The 20894-nt window shown below is 49.6% G+C and overlaps 1 protein-coding gene across 4 annotated transcripts in view; it reads left to right on the top strand.

The window, feature by feature from the left end:
• The window catches only part of LOC110492495 (zinc finger protein 512B), a 72057-nt gene that overhangs the window by 29857 nt on the left and 21306 nt on the right, over positions 1 to 20894 (top strand). For all 4 annotated transcript variants that reach the window (XM_036947526.1, XM_036947527.1, XM_036947525.1 and 1 more), the window contains 8 exons: positions 4611 to 4690; positions 7021 to 7149; positions 11872 to 12044; positions 12124 to 12380; positions 12500 to 12571; positions 15738 to 15869; positions 16024 to 16151; positions 18111 to 18203. In XM_036947526.1, coding sequence (XP_036803421.1) covers positions 4611 to 4690; positions 7021 to 7149; positions 11872 to 12044; positions 12124 to 12380; positions 12500 to 12571; positions 15738 to 15869; positions 16024 to 16151; positions 18111 to 18203 — 1064 coding nt within the window. The remainder of the gene's footprint in view (positions 1 to 4610; positions 4691 to 7020; positions 7150 to 11871; positions 12045 to 12123; positions 12381 to 12499; positions 12572 to 15737; positions 15870 to 16023; positions 16152 to 18110; positions 18204 to 20894) is intronic.

Below are 20894 nucleotides of genomic sequence, written 5' to 3'. Positions count from 1 at the left end.
AGAAGAATATCTTCATTTTCCCTGTATCATTGCCATGGAAGAGTACATGTAATCCATCTACCTTTTCTCATGTTTAATGAGAGTGATTGAGGGCTGAGCAAAATCTCTGCCCTAACAGGTGTTTCGGTATGACTAGTAATGACTCTTACACTTCTGTAATTCTTTCAGACAGACATAGGCCCTGATCTAGATGGGAGTTCTCTGTTAATAGAACAATCAAGGCCTGTATATTTGTCTCAGGACTGATAAAACAGTGGACGTTGAAAGGTGACTAGATGCATTTGTTGGGATCTTTAGAATGGGACTAGCCTGGGACATTTGTTGGGATCTTTAGAATTGGACTAGCCTGGGACATTTGTTGGGATCTTTAGAATGGGACTAGCCTGGGACATTTGTTGGGATCTTTAGAATGGGACTAGCCTGGGACATTTGTTGGGATCTTTAGAATGCGACTAGCCTGGGACATTTGTTGGGATCTTTAGAATGGGACTAGCCTGGGACATTTGTTGGGATCTTTAGAATGGGACTAGCCTGGGACATTTGTTGGGATCTTTAGAATGGGACTAGCCTGGGACATTTGTTGGGATCTTTAGAATGGGACTAGCCTGGGACATTTGTTGGGATCTTTAGAATGGGACTAGCCTGGGACATTTGTTGGGATCTTTAGAATGGGACTAGCCTGGGACATTTGTTGGGATCTTTAGAATGGGACTAGCCTGGGACATTTGTTGGGATCTTTAGAATGGGACTAGCCTGGGACATTTGTTGGGATCTTTAGAATGGGACTAGCCTGGGACATTTGTTGGGATCTTTAGAATGGGACTAGCCTGGGACATTTGTTGGGATCTTTAGAATGGGACTAGCCTTGGACATTTGTTGGGATCTTTAGAATGGGACTAGCCTGGGACATTTGTTGGGATCTTTAGAATGGGACTAGCCTGTGACATTTGTTGGGATCTTTAGAATGGGACTAGCCTGGGACATTTGTTGGGATCTTTAGAATTGGACTAGCCTGGGACATTTGTTGGGATCTTTAGAATGGGACTAGCCTGGGACATTTGTTGGGATCTTTAGAATGGGACTAGCCTGGGACATTTGTTGGGATCTTTAGAATGGGACTAGCCTGGGACATTTGTTGGGATCTTTAGAATGGGACTAGCCTGGGACATTTGTTGGGATCTTTAGAATGGGACTAGCCTGGGACATTTGTTGGGATCTTTAGAATGGGACTAGCCTGGGACATTTGTTGGGATCTTTAGAATGGGACTAGCCTGGGACATTTGTTGGGATCTTTAGAATGGTTCTAGCCTGGGACATTTGTTGGGATCTTTAGAATGCGACTAGCCTGGGACATTTGTTGGGATCTTTAGAATGGGACTAGCCTGGGACATTTGTTGGGATCTTTAGAATGGGACTAGCCTGGGACATTTGTTGGGATCTTTAGAATTGGACTAGCCTGGGACATTTGTTGGGATCTTTAGAATGGGACTAGCCTGGGACATTTGTTGGGATCTTTAGAATGGGACTAGCCTGGGACATTTGTTGGGATCTTTAGAATGGGACTAGCCTGTGACATTTGTTGGGATCTTTAGAATGGGACTAGCCTGTGACATTTGTTGGGATCTTTAGAATGGGACTAGCCTGGGACATTTGTTGGGATCTTTAGAATGGGACTAGCCTGTGACATTTGTTGGGATCTTTAGAATGGTACTAGCCTGGGACATTTGTTGGGATCTTTAGAATGGGACTAGCCTGGGACATTTGTTGGGATCTTTAGAATTGGACTAGCCTGGGACATTTGTTGGGATCTTTAGAATGGGACTAGCCTGGGACATTTGTTGGGATCTTTAGAATGGGACTAGCCTGGGACATTTGTTGGGATCTTTAGAATGGGACTAGCCTGGGACATTTGTTGGGATCTTTAGAATTGGACTAGCCTGGGACATTTGTTGGGATCTTTAGAATGGGACTAGCCTGGGACATTTGTTGGGATCTTTAGAATGGGACTAGCCTGGGACATTTGTTGGGATCTTTAGAATGGGACTAGCCTGGGACATTTGTTGGGATCTTTAGAATGGGACTAGCCTGGGACATTTGTTGGGATCTTTAGAATTGGACTAGCCTGGGACATTTGCTGGGATCTTTAGAATGGGACTAGCCTGGGACATTTGTTGGGATCTTTAGAATGGGACTAGCCTGGGACATTTGTTGGGATCTTTAGAATGGGACTAGCCTGGGACATTTGTTGGGATCTTTAGAATGGGACTAGCCTGGGACATTTGTTGGGATCTTTAGAATGGGACTAGCCTGGGACATTTGTTGGGATCTTTAGAATGGGACTAGCCTGGGACATTTGTTGGGATCTTTAGAATGGGACTAGCCTGGGACATTTGTTGGGATCTTTAGAATGGGACTAGCCTGGGACATTTGTTGGGATCTTTAGAATGGGACTAGCCTGGGACATTTGTTGGGATCTTTAGAATTGGACTAGCCTGGGACATTTGTTGGGATCTTTAGAATGGGACTAGCCTGGGACATTTGTTGGGATCTTTAGAATGGGACTAGCCTGGGACATTTGTTGGGATCTTTAGAATGGGACTAGCCTGGGACATTTGTTGGGATCTTTAGAATGGGACTAGCCTGGGACATTTGTTGGGATCTTTAGAATGGGACTAGCCTGGGACATTTGTTGGGATCTTTAGAATGGGACTAGCCTGGGACATTTGTTGGGATCTTTAGAATGCGACTAGCCTGGGACATTTGTTGGGATCTTTAGAATGGGACTAGCCTGGGACATTTGTTGGGATCTTTAGAATGGGACTAGCCTGGGACATTTGTTGGGATCTTTAGAATGGGACTAGCCTGGGACATTTGTTGGGATCTTTAGAATGGGACTAGCCTGGGACATTTGTTGGGATCTTTAGAATGGGACTAGCCTGGGACATTTGTTGGGATCTTTAGAATGGGACTAGCCTGGGACATTTGTTGGGATCTTTAGAATGGGACTAGCCTGGGACATTTGTTGGGATCTTTAGAATGGGACTAGCCTGGGACATTTGTTGGGATCTTTAGAATGGGACTAGCCTGGGACATTTGTTGGGATCTTTAGAATGGGACTAGCCTGGGACATTTGTTGGGATCTTTAGAATGGGACTAGCCTGGGACATTTGTTGGGATCTTTAGAATGGGACTAGCCTGGGACATTTGTTGGAGGAACAAAGTCTTCCCTTCAACCTCTCTACATTTTGCTCTGCATCCTCCCCTCGATCTCTTTCCCCACCCTGCCTTTCTTCACCCCCTCTGTCTTCAATCACACTTTCCTCACCCCCTCTATCCTCCATCACACTTTCCTCACCCCCTCTATCCCTCATCACACTTTCCTCACCCCCTCTACCCTCCATCACACTTTCCTCACCCCCTCTATCCTCCATCACACCTTCCTCACCCCCTCTATCCTCCATCACACTTTCCTCACCCCCTCTACCCTCCATCACACTTTCCTCACCCCCTCTATCCTCCATCACACTTTCCTCACCCCCTCTACCCTCCATCACACTTTCCTCACCCCCTCTATCCTCCATCACACTTTCCTCACCCCCTCTATCCTCCATCACGCTTTCCTCACCCCCTCTATCCTCCATCACACATTCCTCACCCCCTCTACCCTCCATCACACTTTCCTCACCCCCTCTATCCTCCATCACACTTTCCTCACCCCCTCTACCCTCCATCACACTTTCCTCACCCCCTCTATCCTCCATCACACTTTCCTCACCCCTCTATCCTCCATCACACTTTCCTCACCCCCTCTATCCTCCATCACAGATAAGGAGGAGAAAGTGGTGTAAGTTGTATATGTAGAGAGAGAGGGTGGGTGGGAGCTAGGGGAGGGAGAGAGAGGGAGAGAGAGAGAGAGAGAGAGGGAGAGAGCGATAGAAGAAAGAGAGAGGGAGAGAGCAATAGAAGAAAGAGAGAGGGAGAGAGAGGGAGAGAGCGATAGAAGAAAGAAAGAGAGAGGGAGAGAGCGATAGAAGAAAGAGAGAGGGAGAGAGCGATAGAAGAAAGAGAGAGGGAGAGAGCGATAGAAGAAAGAGAGATGGAGAGAGAGTCCTCTGTGTGCTGTGTCAGAGGCTTTGGTGATTTATAGGTGATTTATTTGGATCAGCAAATGGCCTTTACATACCTATGCTGATGCACGGACATGCACATGCACACACACACACACACACACACACACACACACACACACACACACACACACACTAAACAGCCTTTAACCCGCTGCCACAGCTGTGCCTACACTGGTTTTTAATATATCTTGAGGTGTGACTATTGCTCAGTTGCTGAGCAGGTATAATCCAAGCCAGTGAAGATTCATCTTTGTCTTTGTGACCAAGACTATCAACTGTTTTTGTCTATGCTTAGTTCCACAGTAAAAATATTGACATTTGTTTGCACTTGAATGTGTTCCAAATGTGTTTTATTCTCCTGTCTGCCTGAGTTGGAAGGTAGCTGTGTGTGTTGTGAATTGAACCAGTGAAACAGGTCACAGAAATCCCAACTGTTCCCCTTTCCCAACTCTCCTCCACCACTCTCTTTTTCTCTTGCAGGTCCTCCTTGTAGTGAAAGAGGGGAGGGGAAGAAGAAGGGGCGTCCCAGAGCTGAAGTACAGGATATGAGGAGTATTCCTGTCAGTATCTATTATCCCCCTACTCCTCCCTACTCCCTCCCTACTCCTCCCTACTCCCCTACTCCTCCCTACTCCTCCCTACTCCCTCCCTACTCCCTCCCTACTCCCTCCCTACTCCCCCTACTCCTCCCTACTCCCCCTACTCCCCCCTACTCCTCCCTACTCCCTCCCTACACCCTCACTACTCCCTCCCTACTCCCCCTACTCCTCCCTACTCCCCCTACTCCTCCCTACTCCCCCTACTCCCCCTACTCCCCCTACTCCTCCCTACTCCCCCTACTCCCCCTACTCCTCCCTACTCCCCCTACTCCTCCCTACTCCCTCCCTACTCCTCCCTACTCCCTCCCTACTCCCCCTACTCCTCCCTACTCCCCCTACTCCTCCCTACTCCCCCTACTCCTCCCTACTCCTCCCTACTCCCCCTACCCCTCCCTACTCCTCCCTACTCCCTCCCTACTCCCTCCCTACACCCTCCCTACTCCCTCCCTACTCCCCCTACTCCTCCCTACTCCCCCTACTCCCCCCTACTCCTCCCTACTCCCTCCCTACACCCTCACTACTCCCTCCCTACTCCCCCTACTCCTCCCTACTCCCCCTACTCCCCCTACTCCTCCCTACTCCCCCTACTCCCCCTACTCCCCCTACTCCTCCCTACTCCCCCTACTCCTCCCTACTCCTCCCTACTCCTCCCTACTCCCTCCCTACTCCCTCCCTACTCCTCCCTACTCCCTCCCTACTCCCCCTACTCCTCCCTACTCCCCCTACTCCTCCCTACTCCCCCTACTCCTCCCTACTCCCCCTACTCCTCCCTACTCCTCCCTACCCCTCCCTACTCCCCCTACTCTCCCTACTCCTCCCTACTCCCTCCCTACTCCCCCTACTCCTCCCTACTCCCTCCCTACTCCCCCTACCCCTCTCTACTCCTCCCTACTCCCTCCCTACTCCCCCTACTCCTCCCTACTCCCCCTACTCCTCCCTACTCCCCCTACTCCTCCCTACTCCCCCTACTCCTCCCTACTCCTCCCTACTCCTCCCTACTCCCTCCCTACTCCCCTACTCCTCCCTACTCCCCCTACTCCTCCCTACTCCTCCCTACTCCCTCCCTATTCCCCCTACTCCTCCCTACTCCCTCCCTACTCCCTCCCTACTCCCTCCCTACTCCCCCTACTCCTCCCTACTCCCCTACTCCTCCCTACTCCCCTACTCCTCCCTACACCCTCCCTACTCCCCCTACTCCTCCCTACTCCTCCCTACTCCCTCCCTACTCCTCCTACTCCCTCCCTACTCCCCCTACTCCTCCCTACTCCTCCCTACTCCTCCCTACACCCTCCCTACTCCCCCTACTCCTCCCTACTCCCTCCCTACTCCCTCCCTACTCCTCCCTACTCCTCCCTACTCCCTCCCTACTCCTCCCTACTCCTCCCTACTCCCCCTACTCCCCCTACTCCCCCTACTCCTCCCTACTCCCCCTACTCCCCCTACTCCTCCCTACTCCCCCTACTCCTCCCTACTCCCTCCCTACTCCCTCCCTACTCCTCCCTACTCCCTCCCTACTCCCCCTACTCCTCCCTACTCCCCCTACTCCTCCCTAATCCCCCTACTCCTCCCTACTCCCCCTACTCCTCCCTACTCCTCCCTACCCCTCCCTACTCCTCCCTACTCCTCCCTACTCCTCCCTTCTCCTCCCTACTCCTTCCCTACACCCTCCCTACTCCTCCCTACTCCTCCCTACCCCCCCTACTCCCTCCCTACTCCTCCCTACTCCCTCCCTACTCCCCCTACTCTTCCCTACTCCATCCCTACTCCTCCCTACTCTTCCCTACTCCTCCCTACTCCTCCCTACTCCTCCCTACTCCTCCCTACTCCCTCCTTACTCCTCCCTACTCATCCCTACCCCTCTCTACTCCCTCCCTACTCCTCCCTACTCCTCCTTACTTCCTCACTACCCCTCCCTACTCCCTCCCTACTCCCCCCTACACCCTCCCTACTCCCTCCCTACTCCCCCCTTACTCCCTCCCTACTCCCCCTACTCCCTCCCTTCTCCCCCTTACTCCCTCCCTACTCCCCCTACCCCCCCACCCCTCTCTACTCCCTCCCTACTCCCTCCCTACTCCTCCCTACTACTCCCTACTTCCTCACTAACCCTCCCTACCCCTCCCTACTCCCTCCCTACTCTCCCCTTACTCCCTCCCTACTCTCCCCTTACTCCCTCCCTACTCCCTCCTACTCCCCCCTTACTCCCTCCTTACTCCCCCTACTCCCTCCCTACTCCCCGCTACTCCCTGAGTGTGTGAGAAGCATGTGTATCTCATCTCTCCCCCTCTCTGCAGGCTAACATGATGGTCCAGTGGAAGGATGAGTTTAAGAGGAGGTCAAGGGTAAAGTGTCCGTGTTCAGGCTGCTGGTTGGAGTTCCCCAGCATCTACGGCCTCAAATACCACTACCAACGCTGCCAGGGGGTGAGACATGACCCTCTACTCACCCCACCGTCTCTCTCCTCCAGTGTTACACGGTATACCGAAACTTCGGTACTTTTTCGAAACTAGAACATGAAAATTGGCTCGGTACTAGAATTTTTGTTGCTTTCGGTACTTCTGTCAAACGTGTCTCACGGATCACGTCTGTCTATCAGCGCAGCCAATGTCTCCCTTACAGGGCGAGTACAACATGCCTGCTCCACTTAGCCTGCACTGGGAGTCTGGGCTGCATCATGTTATCTCCTCACTTCTGCTCCACTTAGCCTGCACTGGGAGTCTGGGCTGCATCATGTTATCTCCTCACTCCTGCTCCACTTAGCCTGCACTGGGAGTCTGGGCTGCATCATGTTATCTCCTCACTTCTGCTCCACTTAGCCTGCACTGGGAGTCTGGGCTGCATCATGTTATCTCCTCACTCCTGCTCCACTTAGCCTGCACTGGGAGTCTGGGCTGCATCATGTTATCTCCTCACTTCTGCTCCACTTAGCCTTCACTGGGAGTCTGGGCTGCATCATGTTATCTCCTCACTTCTGCTCCACTTAGCCTTCACTGGGAGTCTGGGCTGCATCATGTTATCTCCCCACTCCTGCTCCACTTAGCCTGCACTGGGAGTCTGGGCTGCATTATGTTATCTCCTCACTCCTGCTCCACTTAGCCTGCACTGGGAGTCTGGGCTGCATCATGTTATCTCCTCACTCCTGCTCCACTTAGCCTGCACTGGGAGTCTGGGCTGCATCATGTTATCTCCTCACTCCTGCTCCACTTAGCCTGCACTGGGAGTCTGGGCTGCATCATGTTATCTCCTCACTCCTGCTCCACTTAGCCTGCACTGGGAGTCTGGGCTGCATCATGTTATCTCCTCACTCCTGCTCCACTTAGCCTGCACTGGGAGTCTGGGCTGCATCATGTTATCTCCTCACTCCTGCTCCACTTAGCCTGCACTGGGAGTCTGGGCTGCATCATGTTATCTCCTCACTCCTGCTCCACTTAGCCTGCACTGGGAGTCTGGGCTGCATCATGTTATCTCCTCACTCCTGCTCCACTTAGCCTTCACTGGGAGTCTGGGCTGCATCATGTTATCTCCTCACTCCTGCTCCATTTAGCCTGCACTGGGAGTCTGGGCTGCATCATGTTATCTCCTGACTCCTGCTCCACTTAGCCTGCACTGGGAGTCTGGGCTGCATCATGTTATCTCCTCACTCCTGCAACACTTAGCCTGCACTGGGAGTCTGGGCTGCATCATGTTATCTCCTCACTCCTGCTCCACTTAGCCTGCACTGGGAGTCTGGGCTGCATCATGTTATCTCCTCACTTCTGCTCCACTTAGCCTGCACTGGGAGTCTGGGCTGCATCATGTTATCTCCTCACTCCTGCTCCACTTAGCCTTCACTGGGAGTCTGGGCTGCATCATGTTATCTCCTCACTCCTGCTCCACTTAGCCTGCACTGGGAGTCTGGGCTGCATCATGTTATCTCCTCACTCCTGCTCCACTTAGCCTGCACTGGGAGTCTGGGCTGCATCATGTTATCTCCTCACTTCTGCTCCACTTAGCCTTCACTGGGAGTCTGGGCTGCATCATGTTATCTCCTCACTTCTGCTCCACTTAGCCTGCACTGGGAGTCTGGGCTGCATCATGTTATCTCCTCACTTCTGCTCCACTTAGCCTTCACTGGGAGTCTGGGCTGCATCATGTTATCTCCTCACTTCTGCTCCACTTAGCCTGCACTGGGAGTCTGGGCTGCATCATGTTATCTCCTCACTCCTGCTCCACTTAGCCTGCACTGGGAGTCTGGGCTGCATCATGTTATCTCCTCACTCCTGCTCCACTTAGCCTGCACTGGGAGTCTGGGCTGCATCATGTTATCTCCTCACTCCTGCAACACTTAGCCTGCACTGGGAGTCTGGGCTGCATCATGTTATCTCCTCACTTCTGCTCCACTTAGCCTTCACTGGGAGTCTGGGCTGCATCATGTTATCTCCTCACTTCTGCTCCACTTAGCCTTCACTGGGAGTCTGGGCTGCATCATGTTATCTCCCCACTCCTGCTCCACTTAGCCTGCACTGGGAGTCTGGGCTGCATCATGTTATCTCCTCACTCCTGCTCCACTTAGCCTGCACTGGGAGTCTGGGCTGCATCATGTTATCTCCTCACTTCTGCTCCACTTAGCCTTCACTGGGAGTCTGGGCTGCATCATGTTATCTCCTCACTTCTGCTCCACTTAGCCTGCACTGGGAGTCTGGGCTGCATCATGTTATCTCCTCACTCCTACTCCACTTAGCCTGCACTGGGAGTCTGGGCTGCATCATGTTATCTCCTCACTCCTGCTCCACTTAGCCTGCACTGGGAGTCTGGGCTGCATCATGTTATCTCCTCACTTCTGCTCCACTTAGCCTTCACTGGGAGTCTGGGCTGCATCATGTTATCTCCTCACTTCTGCTCCACTTAGCCTGCACTGGGAGTCTGGGCTGCATCATGTTATCTCCTCACTCCTGCTCCACTTAGCCTGCACTGGGAGTCTGGGCTGCATCATGTTATCTCCTCACTCCTGCTCCACTTAGCCTTCACTGGGAGTCTGGGCTGCATCATGTTATCTCCTCACTCCTGCTCCACTTAGCCTGCACTGGGAGTCTGGGCTGCATCATGTTATCTCCTCACTCCTGCTCCACTTAGCCTGCACTGGGAGTCTGGGCTGCATCATGTTATCTCCTCACTCCTGCTCCACTTAGCCTGCACTGGGAGTCTGGGCTGCATCATGTTATCTCCTCACTCCTGCTCCACTTAGCCTGCACTGGGAGTCTGGGCTGCATCATGTTATCTCCTCACTCCTGCTCCACTTAGCCTGCACTGGGAGTCTGGGCTGCATCATGTTATCTCCTCACTCCTGCTCCACTTAGCCTGCACTGGGAGTCTGGGCTGCATCATGTTATCTCCTCACTCCTGCTCCACTTAGCCTGCACTGGGAGTCTGGGCTGCATCATGTTATCTCCTCACTCCTGCTCCACTTAGCCTTCACTGGGAGTCTGGGCTGCATCATGTTATCTCCTCACTCCTGCTCCATTTAGCCTGCACTGGGAGTCTGGGCTGCATCATGTTATCTCCTGACTCCTGCTCCACTTAGCCTGCACTGGGAGTCTGGGCTGCATCATGTTATCTCCTCACTCCTGCAACACTTAGCCTGCACTGGGAGTCTGGGCTGCATCATGTTATCTCCTCACTCCTGCTCCACTTAGCCTGCACTGGGAGTCTGGGCTGCATCATGTTATCTCCTCACTCCTGCTCCACTTAGCCTGCACTGGGAGTCTGGGCTGCATCATGTTATCTCCTCACTCCTGCTCCACTTAGCCTGCACTGGGAGTCTGGGCTGCATCATGTTATCTCCTCACTCCTGCAACACTTAGCCTGCACTGGGAGTCTGGGCTGCATCATGTTATCTCCTCACTCCTGCTCCACTTAGCCTGCACTGGGAGTCTGGGCTGCATCATGTTATCTCCTGACTCCTGCTCCACTTAGCCTGCACTGGGAGTCTGGGCTGCATCATGTTATCTCCTCACTCCTGCTCCACTTAGCCTGCACTGGGAGTCTGGGCTGCATCATGTTATCTCCTCACTCCTGCTCCACTTAGCCTGCACTGGGAGTCTGGGCTGCATCATGTTATCTCCTGACTCCTGCTCCACTTAGCCTGCACTGGGAGTCTGGGCTGCATCATGTTATCTCCTCACTTCTGCTCCACTTAGCCTGCACTGGGAGTCTGGGCTGCATCATGGTATCTCCTCACTCCTGCTCCACTTAGCCTGCACTGGGAGTCTGGGCTGCATCATGTTATCTCCTCACTCCTGCTCCACTTAGCCTGCACTGGGAGTCTGGGCTGCATCATGTTATCTCCCCACTCCTGCTCCACTTAGCCTGCACTGGGAGTCTGGGCTGCATCATGTTATCTCCTCACTCCTGCTCCACTTAGCCTGCACTGGGAGTCTGGGCTGCATCATGTTATCTCCTCACTTCTGCTCCACTTAGCCTGCACTGGGAGTCTGGGCTGCATCGTGTTATCTCCTCACTCCTGCTCCACTTAGCCTGCACTGGGAGTCTGGGCTGCATCATGTTATCTCCTCACTTCTGCTCCACTTAGCCTGCACTGGGAGTCTGGGCTGCATCATGTTATCTCCTCACTCACGCGGCACAGAAGTTAACACACCTGAATAATACGACCCAGCATGTAGAAATGTTGAAACTGTTAATTACTGTTAGATAGACAATTACTGTTCTTAACAATACTGTTAGATTGTTAAGAACAGTATAGTTGATTCATTAATGCATACATGGCTATCTCTGAAAAATTTTGTAAAGATTCCCAACAACTGAATAGAACAGTAGCTGAGTTTATCTGTCTACATCAAGGGCCATTCTGGGACTTTGGCTAATATGACTTCTGTTTTTGCCGTGGTATCGTGATTGTATCTAGTATCGTGATACTGAACCTGGTATCGTGACAACATTACTCTCCTCTCCCACATCGCCCCTCCTCACCTGCTCCGTCTCACCCCTGGCTTTTCCCTCTGTTGACCACTCTCAGTGCTTCGAGGGGGTCTACATATTTATTGTCAATCTGTACACCTGTTGAATTAGATTTGTCAACTTTAGACTAATCAATATCCTTCTGTTTCTTCTCTGTCTCTCTTTTACCGCCTTTTTTCTCTGTCCCCCAGGCAACCCTAGCGGAGAAGTTGAGTCATGGCTGTCCGGACTGTGAGGCGGTGTTCGCCACTAAGGTCCGGCTCCAGAAGCACAAGCTGTGGAACCACCCAGAGAGAGTTACCGTGGAGACCACGGCCGAGCCCAAACTACAGAAGACCCCCGTGAAGGGGGCCGCCAAGAAAAGGTAACCTGGGTCGGGGATTTTCACCACCGTTAACTAACCCTGTCAGCCTAGGTTTAGATTGTACCCTTGCTCTGTCCAGGCCTATGGAGATTACTACCCCATCACCGGTGTTCTTCAAAGTGAAGAAGACCCAGGATGTGTCTAGTCCCTCCCAGAATGGGGAGTGTTCCCCCCAGAGGGGGGAGAGGAAACAGCACACACACCCCCAGCCCCCTCAACATCAGGCCTCCTCCTCTGACACCTCCCCCAACACTCCGGATGGCAGCGAGAGCGATGGTGAGGGGGGAAGCCTCCTCCCACTGTATCCAGATGAAGACCCTGAGAGGACAAGGCACAGTAAGATTAAAATATTATGACTAGTAGGATGTTTTGTTGCATTGTGAGTTGCAGTCCAGTGGAAATGAGGGCCCAGCGTGTTTGACCGTTTCTTGCTCTCTGTTCTCCTCATGAGCCAGGACGGAAGCAGAAAACTCCTAAAAAGTTCACTGGAGAACAGCCCTCCATCTCTGGGACGTTCGGACTGAAAGGTAGACCCTTCTGCATTTCTCATCTCACTGCTTATCTCACGTATGCTGGAAATAGAAGTATGCTCTACTGGGTCATTGACTAGGCATGAGAGTCTGAACCTCAATACACAGTGTGTATTAGTGGTAGTGTGATAGTGTCCTCTCTCTCTGTTAATGTGAGGACTGTAGAGGTGTTTCATATCCTCACTCAGTGAGCCAGTCTCGTACTCTCTTTCTCTGTTGTTGTCATCCCCCTGCCTCCTCTCTCTCTACCACTTTCTCTGTTGTTCTCATCTCCCCGCCTTCTCTCTCTCTACCTCTCTCTCTCTCTTTCTCTGTTGTTCTCATCTCCCTGCCTTCTCTCTCTCTACCTCTCTTTCTCTGTTGTTGTCATCTCCCTGCCTCCTCTCTCTCTACCACTCTCTCTGTTGTTCTCATCTCCCTGCCTTCTCTCTCTCTACCACTCTCTCTGTTGTTGTCATCTCCCTGCCTTCTCTCTCTCTACCTCTCTTTCTCTGTTGTTGTCATCTCCCTGCCTTCTCTCTCTCTACCTCTCTTTCTCTGTTGTTGTCATCTCCCTGCCTTCTCTCTCTCTCTCTCTCTTTCTCTGTTGTTCTCATCTCCCTGCCTTCTCTCTCTCTACCACTCTCTCTGTTGTTGTCATCTCCCTGCCTTCTCTCTCTCTACCTCTCTTTCTCTGTTGTTCTCATCTCCCTGCCTTCTCTCTCTACCACTCTCTCTCTCTTTCTCTGTTGTTCTCATCTCCCTTCCTTCTCTCTCTCTACCACTCTCTCTCTCTTTCTCTGTTGTTGTCATCTCCCTGCCTCCTCTCTCTCTACCACTTTCTCTGTTGTTGTCATCTCCCTGCCTCCTCTCTCTCTACCACTTTCTCTGTTGTTGTCATCTCCCTGCCTTCTCTCTCTCTACCACTCTCTCTTTCTCTGTTGTTCTCATCTCCCTGCCTCCTCTCTCTCTACCACTTTCTCTGTTGTTCTCATCTCCCTGCCTCCTCTCTCTCTACCACTTTCTCTGTTGTTCTCATCTCCCTGCCTTCTCTCTCTCTACCACTCTCTCTTTCTCTGTTGTTCTCATCTCCCTGCCTTCTCTCTCTCTACCACTTTCTCTGTTGTTCTCATCTCCCTGCCTCCTCTCTTTCTACAACTCTCTCTCTTTCTCTGTTGTTCTCATCTCCCTGCCTTCTCTCTCTCTACCTCTCTTTCTCTGTTGTTGTCATCTCCCTGCCTCCTCTCTCTCTACCACTTTCTCTGTTGTTCTCATCTCCCTGCCTCCTCTCTCTCTACCACTCTCTCTTTATCAAATCAAATTGTATTTGTCACATACACATGGTTAGCAGATGTTAAAGTGAACAGGGAGTACAGGAGGGGGCTTCACCACCTGGGGTGGCCGGTCAGAAAGTCCAGGGTGGTGTTGAATGCTGAGTTGTCGTCAATGAACAGCATTCTTACATAGGTATTCCTTTTGTCCAGATGGGCTAGAGCAGTGTGCAGTGTGATGGTGATTGCGTCGTCTGTGGACCTGCTGGGGTGGTATGCAAACTGAAGTGGGTCTAGGGTGGCCGGTAAGGTGGAGGTGATATGATCCTTGACTAGTCTCTCAAAGCACTTCATGATGACAGAAGTGAGTGCTATGAGGCGGTAGTCATTTAGTTCAGTTATCTTTGCCTACTTGGGTACAGGAACAATGGTAGCCATCTTGAAGCATGTGGGGAAAACAGAGTGGGATAGGGAGTGATTTAATATGTCCTTAAACACACCTGCCAGCTGATCTGCGCATGCTCTGAGGCCGCGGCTAGGGATGCCGTCTGGGCCAGCAGCCTTGCGAGGGTTAACACTTTAAAATATTTTACTCACGTCAGCCACGGAGAAGGGGGAGGGGTGCAGTCCTTGTTAGCGGGCCGTGAAGGTGGCACTGTATTATTCTCAAAGCAGGCAAAGAAGTTTGTCTGGAAGCGTGACGTCGGTGTCCAATTTTGCCTATAAGACGGAAGGAGCAAGATGGCGTCGTGGTCGGATTTACCGAAGAGAGGGTGGAGGAGGGCTTTGTATGCATCGCGGGAGTTAAGAGTAGCAGTGGTCCAGGGTGTTGTGCATGCGCATAGCAAAATCAATATGCTGGAAGAATTTAGGTAGACCTATTCTCAAATTTGCTTTGCTACAATAAATGCAGCATCAGGATGTATGGTTTTCAGTTTGCATATAGTCCAGTGAAGTCCCTTGATGGCTGTCTTGGTATCTGCTTGAGGGAGATAATCATAAAGCATACACCCCCGCCCTTCCTTTTTATCTCTGTCTGCGCGATACATGGAGAAGCCTGATGGCTGAACCGATTCCGACAACATATCCCGAGAGAGCCATGTTTCTGTGAAACAGAAAATGTTTCAATCTCTGATGTCTCTCTGGAAGGCATCCCTTGCTCGAATTTCGTCTACCTTGTTGTCAAGAGACTGGACATTGGCGAGTAGTATACTCGGGAGCGGTGGGCGATGTGCACGTCTACGGAGTCTGGCCAGGTGGCTGCTTCGTCTGCCCCTTCTGCAGTGCCGTTGTTTTGGATCGCATACTGGAATTAGTTCCATTGTCCTGGGTGCTGGTCCGAACAGAGGATCCGCTTCGGGAAAGTCGTATTCCTGGTCGTACTGTTGGTAAGTTGACGTTGCTCTTATATCCGATAGTTCCTCCTGGCTGTGTGTAAAATAAGACTTAAGATTTCCTGGGGTAACAGTGTAAGAAATAATACATTAAAAAATAAAAAATATTGCACAGTTTCCTAAAACTCGAAACGAGGTGACCATCTCTGTCGGCGCCATACCATCTCCCTGCCTCCTCTCTCTACCACTCTTTCTGTTTATTTTTATTGTTCTCTCTATGCATTCCTCTTAGTCAGCATTATCTTCACTCTCTCTTTCCCTCCCTGACTCTCTCTTTCCCTCCCTCTCTCTTATTTTACATCCTCACTCTTGTTCCTCCTGTGAAATGCAGCTGCTAAATAAAAGGTATGCTTCTGTAATTGTCCTGGTGTTGTACTGCTCTGCATAACTGACTCTGTTCTAGACTTTAACTCTGACTGTAAATGTCACTGGATCTGTTTCCCTTTCCCCCATTACTGAACCTGGACCATACACACGTGTATACGCACGTCACGTCCAGTCACACACTGTATGTTTCAGGTATGAACAAGGTAGAGGAGAAGCTAAAGGCTGGTCGTGTGAAGAGACCAGAGGGAGGTCTGTTCAGCGAGGAGCCCCAGAGGAAGAACCCTGGCCCAGCCTCCAGAAGAGACCCACCACCCCTCACCTCTGGTACTGAAATGGCTGTTCTGGACCACTTGTGTATTTTGGTTTATTGACAAGACAAAAACCATCTCCCAATTTACTTCCTCGTACACATGTTTACCTCAGCGTGTTTTTGACAATATAAAGTATTGATTGGTTGATTGGTTGATGTATCCTCCAGGTACTCCAGCAGAGGCCCAGTGGCAGCATGCCATCTCAGAGCGAGGGGAGGTGCTCTGTCCTACCTGCTCCATCGTCACCAGAAAGACCGTCTCCGGCCTTAAGAAACACATGGAGATCTGCCAAAAGGTGAGTGGACCACACAGCTGTCAATCAGAACAGAGGCCTAGGGTGATTGTACAGGAGAACCATATCAATCCAAACAGATGTTTTCACAACTCAAATGAAATAGTTCCAATCATTCCCTTTCATTTGAGACTGTAGCCTGCAGATTTCTCTTACTGCTTGTAGCAGGATCCTCACAACAGATCCTGATCCTCACAACAGATCCTCACAACAGATCCTCACAACAGATCCTCACAACAGGTCCCCACAACAGATCCTCACAACAGCCATATTCTGACTCAGTTCGACTTCTGAATACATTTGACATAACATATTTTGATTTTGGGGGCGAACCTTATATTTATGATCCGTCATCACCATTCTCGTCACATCTGGCTTTCATTCCTCTAAATTAAGGATTGTGTTTCACACTCTCTGTTGAAACTCTGAAACCACAGTATATCATTTGACACTTGCCCTAAATCCCATTCCATATTTCCCATGTTCTGTATAATATTATACTTGGGTACTGTTCCACATCTGTTCTTGATTCTAACTCGCTCAAACAATTGTTCTGAACACATTCTGATCAGCGTCAGTTGCCATACATATTTATACCAGCATCTAAATATTACTGTACAGTATAGAATGCTGTGTACAGGAACAATATACACTCAGTGGACAGTTTATTAGGTACACCCACCCTGTTCATGAAAATGGTTAGCTCCTACAGACAGTGAGTCACGTGGTTTGTTGATGAGAGTTCGAAGGAGAACGGCAAGAATCATGCAAGTTTACAGGCAGGCCACAAACAGGAAAATACTGTAGCAGCGCAGTTCAACAGTGGTGTGCAAAACGACATCTCTGAAAGTCCAACTCGTCGACCCTTGTCACGCATGGACTATTGCAGCAGACGACCACACCGGGTTCTGCTCCTATTAGCTAAAAACAAGAAGCAGCTCCAGTGGGCATGTGATCACCAACACTGGACAACTGAGGGGTGGAACAACATTGTCTGGTCTGGCGAATCCTACTTCCTGTTGCATCATGTTGATGGCAGAGTTCGGTTTTGGCTTAAGCAGCATGAGTCCATGGCCCATCCTGCCTGGTAGCCTTTCATGGCACACATTAGGCTCCTTGATACCAATTGAGCAACATTTCCATACACTGAAGATTTCAGCTGTTCAGGGGTCCGACCGGTACGAGATGGTTGTACCTAATAAACTGTCCGCGGAGTGTATTACAGTTTATTATATTGGTGTTTGAATTATTGTACTGCTTTCTGTGATGCAGTTTTAACCACTTCATCCAGTTCTGACTAATATTGTAACACTGTTAGACGCCTGCCTCCCTCTGAGGACCCCTCGGGAAAGGTCTGGGGAGCCATTCGATTGCAAAGTAATGATTGAAGGGCTGGAGGAATGACTGTGGCTGAGTCTCAATACTCTGAAGTAGCCTCCACTCCTTTAACTGTACCAATCTGAAAACCCAGGCTAGCTCAAAGCAGTCAGGAAAGGACACAAGGAGAGGTAGCCTGGACTATTCAGACACACACTGAGATTGCTGTGTGGCAGTAAGCTGGGTCAGTAGTAGGTACTTTTGAGAGCCTGTTCTTTATGAAGCCTGGCCTGGTGGGCTGTGAGACTGTAAAAGTGACTGCAATGCCATTAAGGAGGGGTGGAATCCCCACATCAGCACAGGGGTCAGTCACTGTAAAACATCTTCCTCTTCCAGATTCTTCCAGATTCATCCATACGTGTGTCTTCATGAAAACGGCTACTTTCCACTTATTGGTCTTGATGATTACCTGACAAAGACCATTCTGGGTGAAATGGTTCTGAATCACTAGCTCATGTCAAGCTCACGCTGGGGGTACAGTGAGCAGAAATGCACTCTCTTTTCATAGGTTCTTTACTGTCATTGGATCCAAGAGGCTCTGATGAATAGGAATGACTGTGTGACCTTTGTCCTTCAACCCTGCAGCTCCAGGATGCCCTGAAGTGCCAGGAGTGCCACAAACAGTTCAGGTCCAAGGCCGGACTCAACTACCATACAATGGCTGAGCACAGCAGCAAGGTACACACAGGCACGCACACACACACACACACACACACACACACACTTTCTTTCCCGAAGTTGATTGATCTATGGATCCGCTGGTCAGAAACGATCCATTTTAAAAGTAAGCCTGTGGGTTTCATCAGCAACATGACAGCGGAGGGAACTCTGTTGTGGGTTCCCTTCAGACGTGAGGCATTGGTTTGGGATTGGGGTGAAATGTCCTAATTGATTTCTATTGTTATGCTTTTTGGCATACCTGCAGTTCTGATTGATATGTCCGTTCTGAAAGCATGCACTCATTCTGGTGCTGTGTTAAGTCCCTCAGTAGAGAGGTTCATCAAGATATCAACATGGCCCTCACTCCTGCATTAGTAGAATGCTGCTCCAATTAAGTTTGTTGAATAATTCAAAACTACTATCTCAGAAAGCATCATCAAATATAAATGAGCAAACCTGTGTGTGTGTGTGTATTCCAGTCAGCCTTGCCATCATAGCAGATCTGTTTAAATGATGCCCTCATTTGTGTTCAGTCCCTGCCTTTTGTCCCATGGTCATATTGGCAGCTCTCCATATCATTATTAGGAAAGAGTACAGTTTGTGTTTTAAAGCAGTGATTCAAACTTCCATTGTGTGTGTGTGTGTGTGTGTGTGTGTGTGTGTGTGTGTGTGTGTGTGTGTGTGTGTGTGTGTGTGTGTGTGTGTGTGTGTGTGTGTGTTTGTTGTTCTGCATTACCTGCAGAAGTGGCATCATTGCTAATCTGTACCCAGTGTGTGTCCTCTGGTCACATGGCTGAGCCACAGTGCAGTGTGGGAAAAGCCAGCAGGATGACAGTGACCTTGTTGTTGTACTGTGACACACCAGCTAACTCGTATTTTCTACTGTTTTAGAAACAAAGGTGCTAGAACCAACAAGGGTTCTTCAGCTCTCTCCATAGGAGAACCTTTAGAAGAACCCTTTTTGGTTCCATGTAGAAACCTTTTCACATAGGGTTCTAGATGGAACCCAAACGAGTTCTACCTGCAACCAAAAAGGGTTATCCTATGGCGATAGCCGAATAACCCTTTTGGAACCCTTTCTTTTACTAAGAGTGTATCTCCTCTCTCTCTCTAGTGCTCCCTCTCTCTCTCTAGTGCTCCCTCTCTCTCTCTAGTGCTCTCTCTCTCTCTCTAGTGCTCCCTCTCTCTCTCTCTCTAGTGCTCCCTCTCTCTCAATTCAATTCAATTCAATTCAAGGGCTTTATTGGCATGGGAAACATGTGTTAACATTGCCAAAGCAAGTGAGGTAGACAACATACAAAGTTAATATATAAAGTGAAAAACAACAACAATTAACAGTAAACATTACACATACAGAGGTTTCAAAACAGTAAAGACATTACAAATGTCATATTATATATATATATACAGTGTTTTAACAGTGTACAAATGGTTAAAGGACACAAGATAAAATAAATAAGCATAAATATGGGTTGTATTTACAATGGTGTGTGTTCTTCACTGGTTGCCCTTTTCTCGTGGCAACAGGTCACAAATCTTGCTGCTGTGATGGCACACTGTGGAATTTCACCCAGTAGATATGGGAGTTTTTCAAATTTGGATTTGTTTTTGAATTCTTTGTGGATCTGTGTAATCTGAGGGAAATATGTCTCTCTAATATGGTAATACATTGGGCAGGAGGTTAGGAAGTGCAGCTCAGTTTCCACCTCATTTTGTGGGCAGTGAGCACATAGCCTGTCTTCTCTTGAGAGCCATGTCTGCCTACGGCGGCCTTTCTCAATAGCAAGGCTATGCTCACTGAGTCTGTACATAGTCAAAGCTTTCCTTAATTTTGGGTCAGTCACAGTGGTCAGGTATTCTGCCGCTGTGTACTCTCTGTTTAGGGCCAAATAGCATTCTAGTTTGCTCTGTTTTTTTGTTAATTCTTTCCAATGTTTCAAGTAATTATCTTTTTGTTTTCTCATGATTTGGTTGGGTCTAATTGTGCTGCTGTCCTGGGGCTCTGTAGGGTGTGTTTGTGTTTGTGAACAGAGCCCCAGGACCAGCTTGCTTAGGGGACTCTTCTCCAGGTTCATCTCTCTGTAGGTGATGGCTTTGTTATGGAAGGTTTGTGAATCGCTTCCTTTTAGGTGGTTGTAGAATTTAACGGCTCTTTTCTGGATTTTGATAATGAGCGGATATCGGTCTAATTCTGCTCTGCATGCATAATTTGGTGTTCTACGTTGTACACGGAGGATATTTTTGCAGAATTCTGCGGTGAGCGGACCCCAGACCTCACAACCATAAAGGGCAATGGGCTCTATGACTGTGCTCTCTCTCTCTATAGTGCTCTCTCTCTCTCTAGTGCTCTCTCTCTCTCTAGTGCTCTCTCTCTCTCTAGTGCTCTCTCTCTCTCTCTAGTGCTCTCTCTCTCTCTCTCTAGTGCTCTCTCTCTAGTGCTCCCTCTCTCTCTCTCTAGTGCTCCCTCTCTCTCTCTAGTGCTCTCTCTCTAGTGCTCTCTCTCTCTAGTGCTCCCTCTCTCTCTAGTGCATCCTCTCTCTCTCTAGTGCTCCCTCTCTCTCTAGTGCACTCTCTCTAGTGCTCCCTCTCTCTCTCTAGTGCTCCTTCTCTCTCTCTAGTGCTCCCTCTCTCTCTTTAGTGCTCTCTCTCTAGTGCTCTCTCCCTCTCTCTCTCTCTAGTGCTCCCTGTCGCTCTCTAGTGCTCTCTCTC

The sequence above is a fragment of the Oncorhynchus mykiss genome, chromosome 16 (assembly GCF_013265735.2).
Source record: "Oncorhynchus mykiss isolate Arlee chromosome 16, USDA_OmykA_1.1, whole genome shotgun sequence".
NCBI lineage: Eukaryota > Metazoa > Chordata > Actinopteri > Salmoniformes > Salmonidae > Oncorhynchus > Oncorhynchus mykiss.
The sequence above is the reverse complement of the archived record's forward strand: the minus strand, read 5'-3'. Positions and strand labels throughout refer to the sequence as shown.